Raw genomic sequence first — 15,239 nt, 5'->3', positions numbered from 1 at the left:
CAAGCAAATGAGCTGTCCTTTGACTTTGAAGAATAGCAGTCTGTCTTCTCATTACTATTTGCAAATTCTCTTTTCTCTTGCATCACTAGAAAAGGTATCAATTTGGATGTATTTTGTCACCTTTGAAGTGTGGCTTGGCTGAGGAGCCAGGCAGTTATATGGCTTGGGCAGAATCCAGCTGTCTGGACAGTCTGTTACGTTTCTGCCTTCTCTCCCTTGACTCAGTCACCTGGGAGGCTGAAAGTCAAATGAAGACTCGTACTCAGTGCTTACGCTCTCTGACGTCTTCGGAGCTCCCCATCTGCTTTCCAAAGGAACTCATACTCGTGTTGTTAAAAGGGCTTCGGACCATGCAGTAACCACTTCAATAGATGGGGTCTGTGCAAACCTTAAAGAAAAACAGCAAAGCTCTTAGGGAGAAAGCAGCTGCACATGAGGGACAGAGAAGAGATGATTTTGGGATCAGAACATGAGTAAAACAGAGAAATCTTCCTGTCCTGAGAAAAGGAAGACATTTCTGAGTGCTGCAGGAATATAATTTGCTTTTGCCACGCTATTGTTTTAGCTAATATTATTCTTACAGCTTTTATTTATATAACAAGACACCTCCTGGGCAGCTGAGGGGCATGTTGGGAGAGCAGTGTTTCTTTTGAAGACATTATAATCTTACAAGACAAAACGTAGACACATTGAGTGGAAGGAGGCACAACTTGGCAACCAAAGATAATTAATAATAGTTATAATTTGTACTCATTCAGCATCTTTCATTCAAGGATCTCAAAGCATTTTGTAATCATGAGTTCATTGAGGCTCTCAAACTCTCTTGAGACAGCCAAGCATTCTGAAGACCATTTAAAACAGCAGGGTGCAGGATCAGACTGGTTAAGCATATTGCTGAGGATAAAATTCAGGAATCCTGCCCTCCAATCCTGTGGATGCTGAACCAAGTGCCCGCTCCAGTCTGAGAAGCTTTTTTTCTTACTGTAATTTATATATATATATAAATATATAGTCTTTCAATGTTAAGCAAAATGTGTAGTCTTCATTTAAGTCACTGGCGTCCTGGGAAGTGTAATGGCCCGTGTCACAGTTGACTAAAAGTGAGACTGCAGATAGTGGGTTAAACACATTTGGTTAACCATTTGTTTGCTGTTATAGTTTTCACATGAAAAAAACTTAGATTGAAACCTGTCTTGATGATGGAAAGTGATGTGATTTTAAGTTTCTTTGTGTATTAAAACAGAAACCCATTTGCATATTTTAAGTATCTTTTCTAGCATATTCAGGCATCTGGCAAGAAAGCTATATTTAAACTGTTAATACAGTATGAATGCAAGTTTCACATGCAAAATTAGTACCATTAAAATGGTGAGATTTATTTTTCTTTTGAAACAAGTGATGCCCCAGCACTTCTGGTTTTGTTACCTGATAAGGCACTGCAGCTGGGAGAGCGTATTTTTTCAGCGGGCGACGAACCTGAACTGCAGGGCAGGTGGTGCTCCTTGCACAAACACCCTGCCAAACCCCCGTCACCGCCTGGTGAATGGCGGTGAGCTCCCTCATCGCTGTGGTCCACCAGGGAGGGCACTGCACCCGAGGTGTGTGTACGCACGCCCGTCGTGTCGTTTCCCATCGTCTGCGAGAATGGTTGAGCTCTGCCTTGGTGAAGTGCTTTACAAAGAAAAACTTCAGAAAGAGCAAAGCTCAGTTATTTCCTTGTGGGTTAGGGATGCTTCTGGAAGGATGGGGTTTGGAAGGAGAGTCCTTTTCTAAAGTGGTTTTATTGTGGTGATGAATTGTTTGGGCTAATTGTGTTCGGTGTGAGTAAACACGTCTCTTTTCATCATTACAAATTTTGGAGCATTCTCATTTTCACCAGGTGTGTCCTTGTGCTTGACCTATGAGATAGGGATGTGGCTTGGTTGGTTGGGAGACCATGAGCCACTACAGGGTGCCAGCCGCTGTGACCAGAGACCCCCACAGCCCTATGTCTTTCAGTAGTGCTAGCGTGGATTTACAACAATGTTCTGTACATCATCTCCCCAGATAAGAAGCCCTAGATGGCACTATGTACCCCGAGATATATAGCCAAAATGACAAGAAATTAATTAATTCCCATCTACAGCACTTCCCTATGCAGCTTGGGACCAAGGCTTTGAGACTGTCGTCTGCTATGGATGCTTATGGCTCCTGCTGTGAAATGCATATTTTGAGCTGCTGATAGCAGTAAATACAATGCTTAATTAATTAATGTTTTAAAGGCAACCACTGGAAGCTTACATTGTTATGACATCAAGAGAAGGGGAGTCGATAAGCAGGCTATAGGGTCTTTACTGCTCGTGATGATATGTGGGAATGAGAGAGTATGTGACTCTGAGCCCAAAGACGTGGCAAGGCAAGCAGCTAGAGCAGAATAAAGCTTTCTATCTTGAAACAAATAAAAGAGTAAACATAGGACTTCCTGATCTAATTTTATGAAGCAGAACAAGGTCTTACAGCCAAAAACATAGGGCCAAAACAATGCAGTTTACTTATCCATATACTGACATAGCAGTGATGCTTCATTCCCCCTCTCAATAGTATTATCCAGCTTGTGCCTTGAATTCCTGGCTACTAAAATGTCTACCACCCAAGTAAGTAGGGTTAATAGGAAAACATGAAACAAAATAGCCCGCTCCCCTTTCTGTATGAGATAAGCCTTGACAGGTAAAGCGTATTTGTGTAATGATAGAGCCAGGAGGCCCCAGGCAAGATCAGGCACTGCTGCACTTGTTTCTGTATATACATTTAAGCAGCAATGGGACATTAACATGTAGTGCTGTATAGGTGTTCTTATTTGAAATGTAGTTTAAATCTGCTGTTTCCATGTTATCACATGTCAAAGACGCATTACTTGGAGATTTGTTTGTTTTGCATTTCCTAATTAGAAACAGCCAATGTTGCTCCATAAAAGCCTAGCTCATCTCCTGTTAACCCCGGGTATTGTAAACAAACCACAGTGTCCAGCAGGAACAATGACCCTCCACAGCAGAAGTGGAAGCTGTCATTTAACAAAATCGTGCTCAGCGCAGAAGCAAGCACCAGCCAGCGGTGTTTACAGATTATCCAACTTCGCTAACACCTAGCAGAAACAACCAGCCCTTCCCCATTCAAAACATAAGTGAGAACGTGAAGAATAGCAAGAAAAGCTGTTTAGTCTGTTTGCATATAATAGAATGCAAACAATCCAAGGACAAAACAGTCATGCTTGTTTATTACCGTGCTTGATGATTAATAAAGCAGTCTCTGTATAGTTGCTTGCATCATAGAAGCTTGGAGAGCTTTGTAGGCGCTGATTAATTAATGGAGAAATATCGTTAGACCCATCTTACAGGGTAACTGAGGTTTATTTAGGGTGATTCTGTTGAATTTAGTGTCGATGCACAGAGGCCAAGACTTGGTTTTCATAACCGTGAGCTAAAAGCTGGATTCCAGGTAGTCAAAATAGGCAGTTTAATTTTCATAAGGCTTGGGAACTTCTCAGCTATTTAATGATTTTGCATTCTGGCTCTATCATCTGGCTTTTACTATCAGACTATCAGACAAGATGCCTCCCCTTCCACCTGTCCACATCCCTGTTTCAAAGTGTAGGAAAAAGAGACATTTGGCCAGAATCACAGGCTGACCAAGTTAAAACAGACAGAAAGAATTCATTTATATTATTATTACCCATATTTTGTGTAACACTGTCACAAGAGATTTTTGAAACTAGAAGCTTAGCAGGATTTGAATAGGACAGGAATGTGCGTGAATAACTAAGTGAGGATAGAGTTACAATAATGAAGTTTAAAAATAAAGAAAAATATCCTCTAGAGCTTTGGAGTAGTTACAAAACTGTCCTATTTCAAAGCATGCCAGTGTTTAATAAATGAGGGCTCTGCTGCCAGAGCTGCCCGTTCTGGATTCCTGGTTTGCTTCGGGAAGCAGTGGCAAGGCACGTGGCCTGCGAGGGGACCGAGGGCTTGCCCCGTTCCGGCTCATCCCGAGGGAGACCTCTCTTATGTCTGCCCAAAAACCTGTGTTTTCAGGCCACTAGCATGGGCAGGAGGTCTCAGGAGGTTGGTGGGTATCCCCTCGTACAGGGCACCTTCTTCAAAGGGATGCGACAAATTGTTCTCCAAGAAGTAAACCCAGGAGTGTGCATGCGGCAGAAATCTAGGCAGAGTCGTCTTTTCAGGAATGTGTATGTACTTGGACAGCTGTGACTTTTCACTGGGAAAATAAATCAAGAATTAAAATATTTTTTTTCCAGTGCATCTCCTCTGTAAGAGGGTTCAGTTGGCCTTAATTACAGACTGAATTACAGCTGCAGGCAATCTTGATATTTCTTTGGGAGTTCAGCTCATGAGAGATGTGGCACCATGCTGAATTTTTTGGTCTGAAAGTTTGCGATTGTTTTGGACAGTCAATAACTTAAATGAAAAAGCATGGTCTTTGTCAGGCCATTGAACAAAAAATGTGCTGAGATGTTATTTAACTGTTTATTTAACTGATGATCAGTTTTGGTGAGTGAAGTGAAAGGAAAGTGCTAACTTCATGCAGATGAACAAAAAGAAAAAAAATGAAAAGGAAAGTAAGTATCAGTGAGAGATGTTTCTGGCTGCTTTTCAATTCCAAATTGGGCTAATTCTACCTTCTGAAAAGAAGATAATTTCCACGTTTCTGTAATTGGGAACACATAATTGAAGTTATTTTCTCTCAGAGAGAAGAAACTTCTTCTACAGCATTTGCAAATGGACAAGAAAAATGACCACATACAGTGTACTCTGAGTGATGGCGCATTCATGACAGCGTGATCTTCAGATGTCTTTGTAGATCTTGTGTTGTGATTTTTACCCATTCAGGTAGACCTTTATGTGCGGGTGGGGAAGGTTTGTGTTGGAGCATGCAACGCACTGCCTCCAGAGCTCCCTTTTCTGGGCAGCAGAGCACCAGACAACTGATTACCAGTGAGGTCTGGAGTACAGAGCACAAGCCAGAGAAGTGCTGAAGCAAATGTAAACTCCATGTACCAAAATAATCGTGCAGCCATTCCATGCGACTGCTTCTTTTGACCTGGCTTTTTAGGAACTGAACTTTAATGAGGAAGATGAGCCAGATGTTGTTGCAGCGCTTGGAGTGGCACAAGCGATTAACTCACTTCCTTTCATTTGTAGCAGGAGATATTTTCTGCCATGGGGTTTAACCCTAGGGATGCTGGCATTTTCCTAGGCATGCCATTAATTAAGCGCGCAGGACAGTGTTTACTCATGAATACATTTGTATCTGCAAAGGCAACCACAATTGTCACGCTCTTCCCCAAGGTTGCTCTGTATTTGATGGCAATAGTGAAGATTAAACTCGGGTGCTCCTGCTCCCAAAGTATGGTCCCTGCTTGCAGACCATGGCTCTTTTCTGTTTTGTGGGCCAGTTTATCATCTATGATGTTGCTGGGATTAGCCAGAGTGATGCTCGGAGGGTCTGGAAGGCCAGGTTGCCATTCGGCACGGGCCACAGCTCTCTGTAGCTCAGGCAGTGTCCATTAGTGTGTGCATCGAGGCGTCGTGGAGAAAAGAAAATGCATGAAGATAACTGTGCTAGATTAGACAGTAAATTGGATTTCTAGACAGCCTTGATCATGGCACAGATCAGGAAAAAATAGAGGAAGTTTAATAAACAACATAGCTCTGTTTTGTAAGGAAAGCCAGAGTTATATTTGTACCCTGACCTAACAAAGGAGGAGGAAGGAAATTGTTTTGCTGAAACAAGCACTCTAGATCGACTAAGGATACACTTTTCTCTCTCTGTTTGTGTGCGTGCATGTCCCAGCAAACTCAACAGCATGTTCATATGCATAAAGTGCATTTTCCTGGAGGCATATAGTCAGCGTGTGCCATGCTAAGAGAAAAAAGATGTGCCTGGCACTGCTTAAATGTTGGTCAAAAAAGCATAGCATTTTAATCAAAATAAGTTGAACTGTTTTCTAACATTGTGGTTCATATTTGGTATTTTTGCTGATCGTGGATACTGGATAAGAAATCTGCCCAGTTTGGGAAAGTGCAATGTAGATAAAATACGAGAGCAGCCTATTTATTGTGTGTGTGAGACTATGTGGTCTCCAAAACCAGAGAAAGTCAGACAGGTCTGCAAATCTGCAGGTTTGGGTCTTTCAATTTAAATGGCACAGCCCGAGCCCCTACTGAAGCAGACACGAATGGGCTCCCTGATCCAGAGAAGTGGGAAGCCGGTGTGAAGGAGAGGGAGAGGGGTCACACATCGCCTGCCGCGGGTGTCCCACCAAAGCCTGGCTGGCACCGGGGCCAGGAGGCACGTGCTGATGGTGTCTGCGTGTGGGGTGGCCTTGGGTTGGAGAACAGCCCGAGCATGTCTACAACATTGAGTCTGGCCCAAGTACTCTGCGGCTGGAGACATGGGGATAGGACTTGCAGCACCCTGAGCATGGATTTGTTTTTGCCTCAGAGCCTGCGTGTGGCAAATCACTTCAGCTCCACGCATCTTGCTTCCCTTTCTGTGAACAGACGGCAGCTCATGCCTTCTGTTTTGGTCCATTTATGTTATCAGGCCTGAGGGTAAAAGCAATGTTTTAGATGCTGTGTGGACAGAGCCCAGCAGAAGAGGCTGGAGCGTGGTGCTTGCACGTGTTCATGCCACGCTGGTGATCGCTAACAGGGAAGAGAGAGGGGCGGGAGCCATCATCAGCTTGGGCAAACCGTCCTCTCTGTGAAAAGGGAAGAAGTCCCAGTCAACGGGGTGGCAATGGTCATTCCTTTCTGCACGGAAACTGAAAGAGGATGGAATAATATTTTAAGATGCTCAGTTGCCAGATTGATTTCTCAAGCTAATAAATCCTTGGCTGCACTTGCTGTGTTAAAATATATGTTCAAGCAAGATTCATGATCAGCTCTTAGGAACAAGAGAGCAAAGGAAAAAAATGCTGTTCTTCCAAGATGAAATGCTTTATATTTGGCAGCCTTAATTGGCTTATTAATAAACCCTTTTTTTCAGGGTTATGTTATTTATTATTTCTAATGAAACAGTTGTTAACTAGCCTTCTAAAAACAGTCACAAAACACTGGCCAAGGGCATCTGGGTATGCTGGGTCAAGTACCTGGCTCTGAAACTTAGTCATGCGCATGGCCTTATCCACACCAAAATGATATATCCCACCAAGGTGGCACTTACATGACTTTGAAAGCAAGTGCAAACCCTGTGCATCATACAGGCGTGTCTCCCCGTATGAAAAAAAAAAAAAAAAAGTTGTGGTAACCCAAACACAGCATGGTTGCATTTGTACAATAGAGTTTATGGAGCTATGTGTGGACATTCAGGATTTCCAGATGTTCAACAGCTTACTCAGAACAACTGCTAGGCATCTAGAAATCCTGGACTAGGGTACAAAATCCTTGAGTATTGCTCAGGAAAAAGTCTTCAGCAGAAAAATAAAACGTCCCTGGGAAAACCTAAATGTACGGTCAATTCAATCTGTATTCTCAGTCATGGATGCTGGACGCATGGCAGATAGACCTTGCACAGCCTTACAGGGACATTCATCCAGCCTGGGGCTTTTTCCAGGTGCCCTTTGTTCCAGGGGACCGTGCCACTCATCTCCTTTGTGCAATGCTGCTCCGTTAGAGAGCAAGAGATGGGCAGGCAGCAGGTACAGCTGTCCTATTGTGTGTGCACAGCAAATCCAGCACTTCCAAGAAGTGCAGTCATGCTACTGCACTCCTGGGTGCAGCACATGCGAGGTAGGTCAGGTCAACAAGCAAAGGGGGGTGAGTGATGGCGTGCAGTTTAGCACGGGCCCTAGAAAAATAAATACGACAAGGTCAGGAACGTGCAAGTGTTTGGTTTCTTGGAGTGGATGATTGAAATATTATTGCTAAGCGCTGTTTGGAGACCTCTGCATGGATTGATGTCTCATTTGAAATCTCTTTCTTGCCTGAAAGAAAAAAGCATGAAAACATTTAGGTAATTCTCTTGCAGTGCTTTAAGGCTGCTGTTCTTGTTGAACATGACTGGCTCAATAAGGATTTGTCATTTCAGGTGTAGTCTGTATAAGCTAGATGGAGGTGGCCGATGTATTGTTTCTCTTTCAATCTTACATTTTCTCCCCATGTAAATAGGTAAAGAACATGAAAAGTGCTTCCTTATAGGCTGGTGTTCAGAAGTTTCATATATAAGGTCCAATCTTTGATGAAGAGAGCAATTGATCAATTAAATAACTTCCTGTACTGAGTACTGCATTTCATAAATAAGTTAGTTTTCCCATGCAACTCTTTCAAGAAAGCAGTGCACACGAGGAAAGCTCCTGTCAGCATTTTTTAATCCTGAAATGACCGAGTTTCTCGCTGCAGACACCAAACTTAGCTTCTTCTAAGAAACTCTTAGGCATGCGACTATTTCTGTGCTTCTCAAAATATGCCTGTACTTCTGCTGTTTTCCAGGGAGAAGACTCACTGAGACAGACTTTAAATATTTAATGCCAGCTGTTAGTACATGAAGGCCAAGAGGTCTCAATTTTTAAGCACGTACTAAAACCTTTGTATCCCCAGTACTAAAAATCTGTGGACTAGCTCCTGCTCTCACTAATGTTAACAGCGGGATTTGTGTCAAAACAAACAAGAAGAGAACATAACTAGCAGCTTGGAATTATCTGTCTTTGTCTATATACTCCACCACTGTAGGAATGATTGTTCTAGCATCTCTTCTATTGCATTGTTAAATGATGGAAGCTTTTGCCAAATCCAAACTGAAAAGCTTCCAAAGTCTTTTTCAGCGTTGGAAAATGTTTGTATCAAGTTATCCTTGGAATAATTTTCTTCTTTATTTATTGCTATGTGCTACCCAGTAGACACCTAATTATGAGGCACAGAGTACTTCTCATTCTAATAGGATATATAGCACTTCACTGGATGTGTTAGGAGTCCATTTTCATTACATTAAATGGGATGTTTACTTGTATGAATCCCTTGGGTTTTAAAAAAAGCAAAAAGACAAAGAATGAAGTTCAACACTGAACAGTCAATAGACCCTTTTACTGTAGGGGAATTCTGTTATACCACATCACAGACTGTTTGTTCTCTGTTTTTTTTAGGGTGGGTATCCAAGCTCTGGACCCGCATCAAGCACTCCTGCCTTCAGGCCTGAGGATGAGCTGGAACATCTGACCAAGAAAATGCTGTATGACATGGAGAATCCTCCCTCTGATGACTACTTTGGTGAGCAGTGCTATGCCACGTTGAATCAGCCTGTCCATAGCCCCTTTCAGTATTTACCAGGTTTGGTAACGGGAAAGCCTGACAGCTGCACTATTAATGTAGTGACATTCCTATTGATAGATTTGCTTTCCATGCTTGGGCTGGAAGTGTAATCATCCATAGGAATTCCTCTGTAATTTCAGCATAAATCTCATGCTCACTTGCTGTATGTTTACAGTCTTCCTGGTTATAAAGTGGAATTTTTTAATGCCTGGTTCATTTTGACACCACCTGTACCCAGCTTCTGTATTACCCGGCTGAATTCAGGTGCTGCGTGCTGTACTGCCCACCTGCCCCACTCCTCCCTTCTCATTTCATCTGCAGAAAGCCTGGCAATGTAAATGCGTTCTGCTTCTGAGGCATGGATTTTCATTTTCTCTGTGCTGGCATAGATTAAAAGGAAACCCAGTTTGAGTCAATCGAGTTAGTTTTATATGGACACCCGTTAGCCCAGAACTGGGTCCAGCAAATATGAGGAAGACAAATCTGAACTGATTGAGTATAACCGATTGAGTATAACCATGTCATCCTCCTTGCCTGGCAAAATGATAAGCAGTTGATTTCCTTTTGAAATGGTGTCTAACTGAATTATCTCAGACATCTATAGGGATAAAATACATATCTTACTTCTACATGAAACACAGGTGGTACAGGCTGAACTCTGCATTAAAGTCAAGAGACTTGGGCATATTTGATACATCTTGCCTGTGTGTTTAGTTTCTTACAGGCTTGGGTGATAGAATTGTTAGGAAACAAACTGCTTTAGTTTGTAGAGTTAAATGCTAGGGGAGGCCATTCATTTCGTCTTCTCTGCCTTCCTTTATTTCAGCAATTCTGAAAAATTTCATTTAGATTGCCCCATAGGTCTATTGGTTATAGATTTTGGTTGGACAAAAGCATTTCTGGCTTAAAGAAACTTCAGTGGTTTTGTGTAATCGAAAAATAGGTAGGACCAAGGTTTAGCTAATAAACAGGATCTGGCAGTGACAAGGATCTGATTACATGAGAAGGTCAAGATGTTCTCATCAGATAAATATTGCCCTGTGAGATGCAGTAGGTATCAGTCCCTGTGCTCCATCAGTACCCTCTGCTTTCCATGGCCTCCACCCTCACAGCCAAAATGTCCTCTCTGTAAACATCGGCTGATGAGAAGCACGGATCTGAGATGTAAGCGAGAACAACTTACTGAAAGGAGGATAACCAGAGAGCATTTTCTGTGTTGCTGCATTTGACTTCGTCTCTGCCCCATACCCGTTTGCATTCACTCTCTGATGTTTTAAAAGGGAAACGGCAACCAAACAAACATAACATGTATTTAGCTATTAGCGTGGGCAGGCAAAAAGGAGAAACCTTTTTCCTGCTCCCTTCAGGCAAATGGCTGAGGCCGTAAAGCATGAGATTTGATTACAGTCATTTTCTTAATGCAGAACCATAAGTGGCAGGAGCCGGACTGAAGCCCACCCCACTCTTCCTATAGCCTAAGAAAGTAGTCAAGTTGAACAAAGAATTTGAAGACTCACAGGATCCAAGGTCAGAAAGGACCTTGCCATTATACAGCCCAATGTCCTAGTCTCAGTTTCTCCCAGAAAGCTTGATTGAATCATGACTTTAAAAAAAATTAAAAAAAAAAAATCTAATCTTATCTTAAAGACTTCAAGCAATGGTGAGTCAACCACCTACCCTGATAAGCTGTTCTTGTGATTAATTTTCCTCACAGCTCAGAAATTGCTTCCTGAAGTGGAGCTTTAGTTTTGTTTAGCACTTGTATTTATGAAGCTAAAATGCTAGGGTTTTGCAGACTAATAATGTATCACTAAGATGGCTCTGCTCCGTTTGGGAGTGTGGTACATCAAAGCTTTTTCTTCCAAAAAGGATGCATAGCTCAGAGGGTTGGAACATAAAGTCTCTCAATGTTAGGTCATCAATTTAGCTATCAGATGGGAGGTCAGACCAATGCCATGCCAATAGCTCTTAATTCTGCAGGAGAACAGGAGATGGAAAGAAGCTTCCACATCATTCAGAAATTTTAAGAGTGCTGTTGTTACAAGCAGTAGCATGGTCAAAGAGTGATGCATGATGCAAGCTGGAAGATGAAAACCCAACAACCTTAGTCCTATCTTGGGCAGGTGATGCTTAATTACAAGCTGCACCTGACTGATCTAATTGCATTAAATCTATGCCACTGAAGGTCATCTCTGAAACGGTTTCCAGCCTTGGCATTTTTGATGTGCAGATGAACTGCATGTCGGGCTGAACTCCTCGTCAGCTCTCTAAGCATGCTGTGCCCCATGCAGCAATTTGGGAAGCATAGCCACAACTAATTATATACCTACCAAGAAAAACGCAAAACAAAACCAGCAGTCCTGGGGCACAACTGCTTTTTATGGTTGGATAAAATCAAAGAGGTGGTCTGCCCTCATCCTCTTAGGTTTGTGCCAGCCCAAGCTACTCTCAGGGGAAAATGGTCTCTGGGATCACAATGGTTGAGGCTTTTTGATATGGCAGTGCGGGCCAGGAGTTCTGTACTAATTCTGGCTATGTCAGAGCTAAATACCCATCTACTTGAGCTGTCAGCCTAGTGCCTTTCCACAACTTCATGCTCATGCGGAAGGAAGAAATTAAGTGTGGGAGGAAAAAAAGAGTCTTTCAACTTTGGTTAACTGTCTAAACCAGTATCTCTGCCTTTGTTCTTTATTTGTTTAGCATGGTAGCGTGGATTGTACAAGATTCATATGGCACATTGATACAATTATCAGAAAAGGGACAAATGGGCAGAGACATTGACTCTGATTTGCATTAAATATCTTCTGCCTGAGGTCTAAATGCCATGGTAATTGTAGCATACCAGATAGCTGTCAGCTAATCACTTTTATTAGTTTGAATTTAGAAAACTGGATTTCAGCATATTAAAAGTTGGTTAAGAACAGATAGGTTTTGAATTGAGGAATCTAATTAACCTTGCTAGAAAGCTGCAAGGCGTTATATTAAGTCATGAAAATAATTTGTTGGAATAATTACATTTGAACTGTCAGGCTGGAGAAAGGTCATTTTACTTGGCCCGTCAGCACTCTGGGGTCTTTTCTATAACTATCTTCCTTCTGCAATTTCACTTTCTGTATCTCTGGTTTGCAATCAAGCTGTTTTGTTTCAGCGTGGGCAGAGTGGGGGCTCCTGGGGAGGGAAGAGGAGTAGGAGCCACTAAAGGCTCGTTGCCCTGGAAATACCAGCTGGTGCTGCTGGAGACTGGTGAGCTGAGCTCAGGAGCAGGACAACCCGCACTTCCATCACGTCTGTGCTCACCGCAGCACCTCTCAGTAGCTTCCCTGGGTGCAAATTACTGAAGGTGGTTTCAGAGACGGGGAAACTGCTCTAGCCAGCGATCGCTGACCAAAGCACACACAGCTGGCACCATGGCAGGGTTCACGCTGCATTCCTGAGGAGCCAGGGTGCGTGGTAAACCAGAAAGCAGCGTGCTGTAGGCACACTTGGGAACAGCAAGATCACAGTTTGCAGCTGCTTGTTGCCTAGACGTAGGGCCCCACCACGATCTACTCACTGGGAAATCCTCTAGCTGCCACTGACAAGGCAAGGTTTAAGCACAGAAGTATCATAACTGAGTAACATAATTTAAAAAATATATATTTTAGGAGTTAAACATGCATGCTGGTTATTCTGCCTTCCTCCGTTTTGTTGAAAGCCCACTCTACTATACTACATCTAAGAGCTCTGATCTTTGGTCTATATCACCTTCTACCCTCTTGTAGGTTACAGAATGACTTATGGAGTGACTTTTCCTCAGAAGTCCTTGGCAGATCAGCAAATTGAAGTCTCCTAAGTCTAGGCTACTCTTTACTGCTGATTCAGTTGCTGATCTGTGGTAGTTGGCAGTCTTTAATCAAATCCCTTTTTATTAGAAAGGATTCCCACGTGTTATGCACTGTGCTGTAAGGATGCTTTCTCTCTGTCACAGCCCTTCCTGTTGCTAAATGCATGATTACAGATAGGCATGTTGAAGGAAAAATAGAATACTGTGTGGAGTGGAAATTGAATAAGGGTGGAAGAGGAGAAACGGCGATTTACAGGAGATTAGGATGAAACTGTCAAAGTATTTTGTTGGCCACCGTGGGCAACTACAGCCCCTGATTTTGCATTTGTTAAAACACACACACACACAAAGATCACAACTGTTCTGGACCACCGTTTCAAATCTCATAGAAAGAAATGACTTCTGGCAGCTTATCAGTCTCTATCGCCCTGCAGTCAGTGCTGATTAAGACTGGAAAATTGCCATCGGGGCCCCTCATCTCCTGTTGCCTTCTGGACTATGTCCCAGCTGAGTCACTCCCCACAACGGAGGAGTTACCCTAACTGGTGGGAAGAAACTTTCACTGGCATTTTACCGTAAGCACTCAGAGCTACCAAAGTAGCCACCAGTTTATGTAGTTGATAACACGGCAGTCTCCTCTTGTAGTTCCAAGGTAGTGTAGGGATGCACATGGGGAGAAGAGAGATATTGAGATGGCCCTGTTGAAAATACTCAATTCGTGCAATAAAGGGACTTCGATTTGTCTCAGAGCTAACAGTTCTGGAGGTACAGTTTTCTTCTTTCATATTTACCTTACGTCCTGACTTCAGCAATGGTAGAGGTGGTGCAGAACATGGTGAGGAGCAAGGCTAGCAAGCAGGATGCTTGGTTTCCTTTCCTGATTCTCATCCTGACCTCTTGTGAGACCTGTAGCAGATCAGTTTACCTTTGCAGACTCCATTTTTGCCCTTTCACCCAATTTTCAGTGCACTTAATGTGCATAGTCCTTCAGACAGGAGCTGATTCACAGCAGCACCTCGGTGAATATCCCCCATGGAGAAGCCTTCATCTCCAGCAGTTCTTTGAGATGCAGTGTCACAGTAAAGAACGGTAAGTGCCACCAGGATTGAACCTGTCACTGTTCTGTCAACCTTTCCACCTACTGGCTTTGCGCCTGCGCTAAGTGTGATGTCAGAATGGCTGATGTCAGAATGGTGTCCCCTCATTTTGCTGCTTGAGGAGCAGGACACAGGTTAGCAGGTAACAGACCAAGTAAGGTATGGGACACAAGTTAACAGGTAGCAGACCAAGGTAGGTATGGGAAAGACTGTGATGGCTTCACAGAAGCTGGAGATGAGGAGGCTCACTAGAGATTGTGCAGGTATGGCTTCCTTCAGTTCATCATATATTTGTTTCCTGACATAGCTCTGTGGGCTAAACAGTTCTAGTGTCTCTAAACCATACGTGGTCTGCATCACATTTTTGTCTTCACTCGGTATTTCTGCAAGACATCACTTTCGGCCTGCTCAGGTAGCCTCTTAGTTTCATCTGAATTCCCACCAGAAAAGGAAAATGAAAGTCGATGTATTTTGCCAGGTTCTTCTGAAAAGGTTATTATTAAGAGATGCAACTATTATTAAAAGAGCATAATTGCATTGTAATTTTGCCATGTAACATGATGCGTCATCATGTCTTTTGTTTAAAGGCAGGGTTTCTGGTGCAAGAGAGCATACATCCTCATCTGAACAACATCTGGGTCAGAAAATAGTAGGTTAGATTTTCAACAACTGATGAGCCGACAGTCATTTTCTGTTATGTAACCACTCACAAAAGCAGGAAAAGCATACATATAATGGGGACCCTTTCCTCCACTGTAGTTCAAGTTATTGTCTTTTATGCTCAAGCCATATTCTAGCATTTACGCTCAAGCTATAGTGTCTGGGAGCAGCCTGCGCTCGGGTAGGTCGTGGTGCAGTACCATCAGCATCCAGCTGCCCTCTTGTGGCCTGCCGCAAGGGGAGACATCCTCCCTCTGCTCCCCAGGGGCTTTAATTACCCTGGTAAATGGCTTTCAGAGCCTGTTTCTTCAGTCTCACTTCTGTCAGTGCTTGCCACCCGCATCTGACTTTATTTCA

General features: G+C 43.0%; 1 protein-coding gene and 1 long non-coding RNA gene across 14 annotated transcripts in view; one reads left to right on the top strand and one right to left on the bottom strand.

Moving 5' to 3' along the window:
* The window catches only part of LPP (LIM domain containing preferred translocation partner in lipoma), a 336,281-nt gene that overhangs the window by 241,469 nt on the left and 79,573 nt on the right, over window positions 1-15,239 (top strand). For all 13 annotated transcript variants that reach the window (XM_067002299.1, XM_067002298.1, XM_067002300.1 and 10 more), the window contains one exon: window positions 9,137-9,260. In XM_067002299.1, coding sequence (XP_066858400.1) covers window positions 9,137-9,260 — 124 coding nt within the window. The remainder of the gene's footprint in view (window positions 1-9,136; window positions 9,261-15,239) is intronic.
* Window positions 7,872-14,270, bottom strand: LOC125184402 (uncharacterized). The gene is made up of 2 exons (XR_007168368.2): window positions 13,917-14,270; window positions 7,872-7,981 (listed from the first exon to the last, which is right to left on the bottom strand). It is a non-coding gene; the product is annotated as an uncharacterized lncRNA (long non-coding RNA).

The sequence above is a fragment of the Anser cygnoides genome, chromosome 9 (genome assembly GCF_040182565.1).
Source record: "Anser cygnoides isolate HZ-2024a breed goose chromosome 9, Taihu_goose_T2T_genome, whole genome shotgun sequence".
NCBI lineage: Eukaryota > Metazoa > Chordata > Aves > Anseriformes > Anatidae > Anser > Anser cygnoides.
The sequence above is the reverse complement of the archived record's forward strand: the minus strand, read 5'-3'. Positions and strand labels throughout refer to the sequence as shown.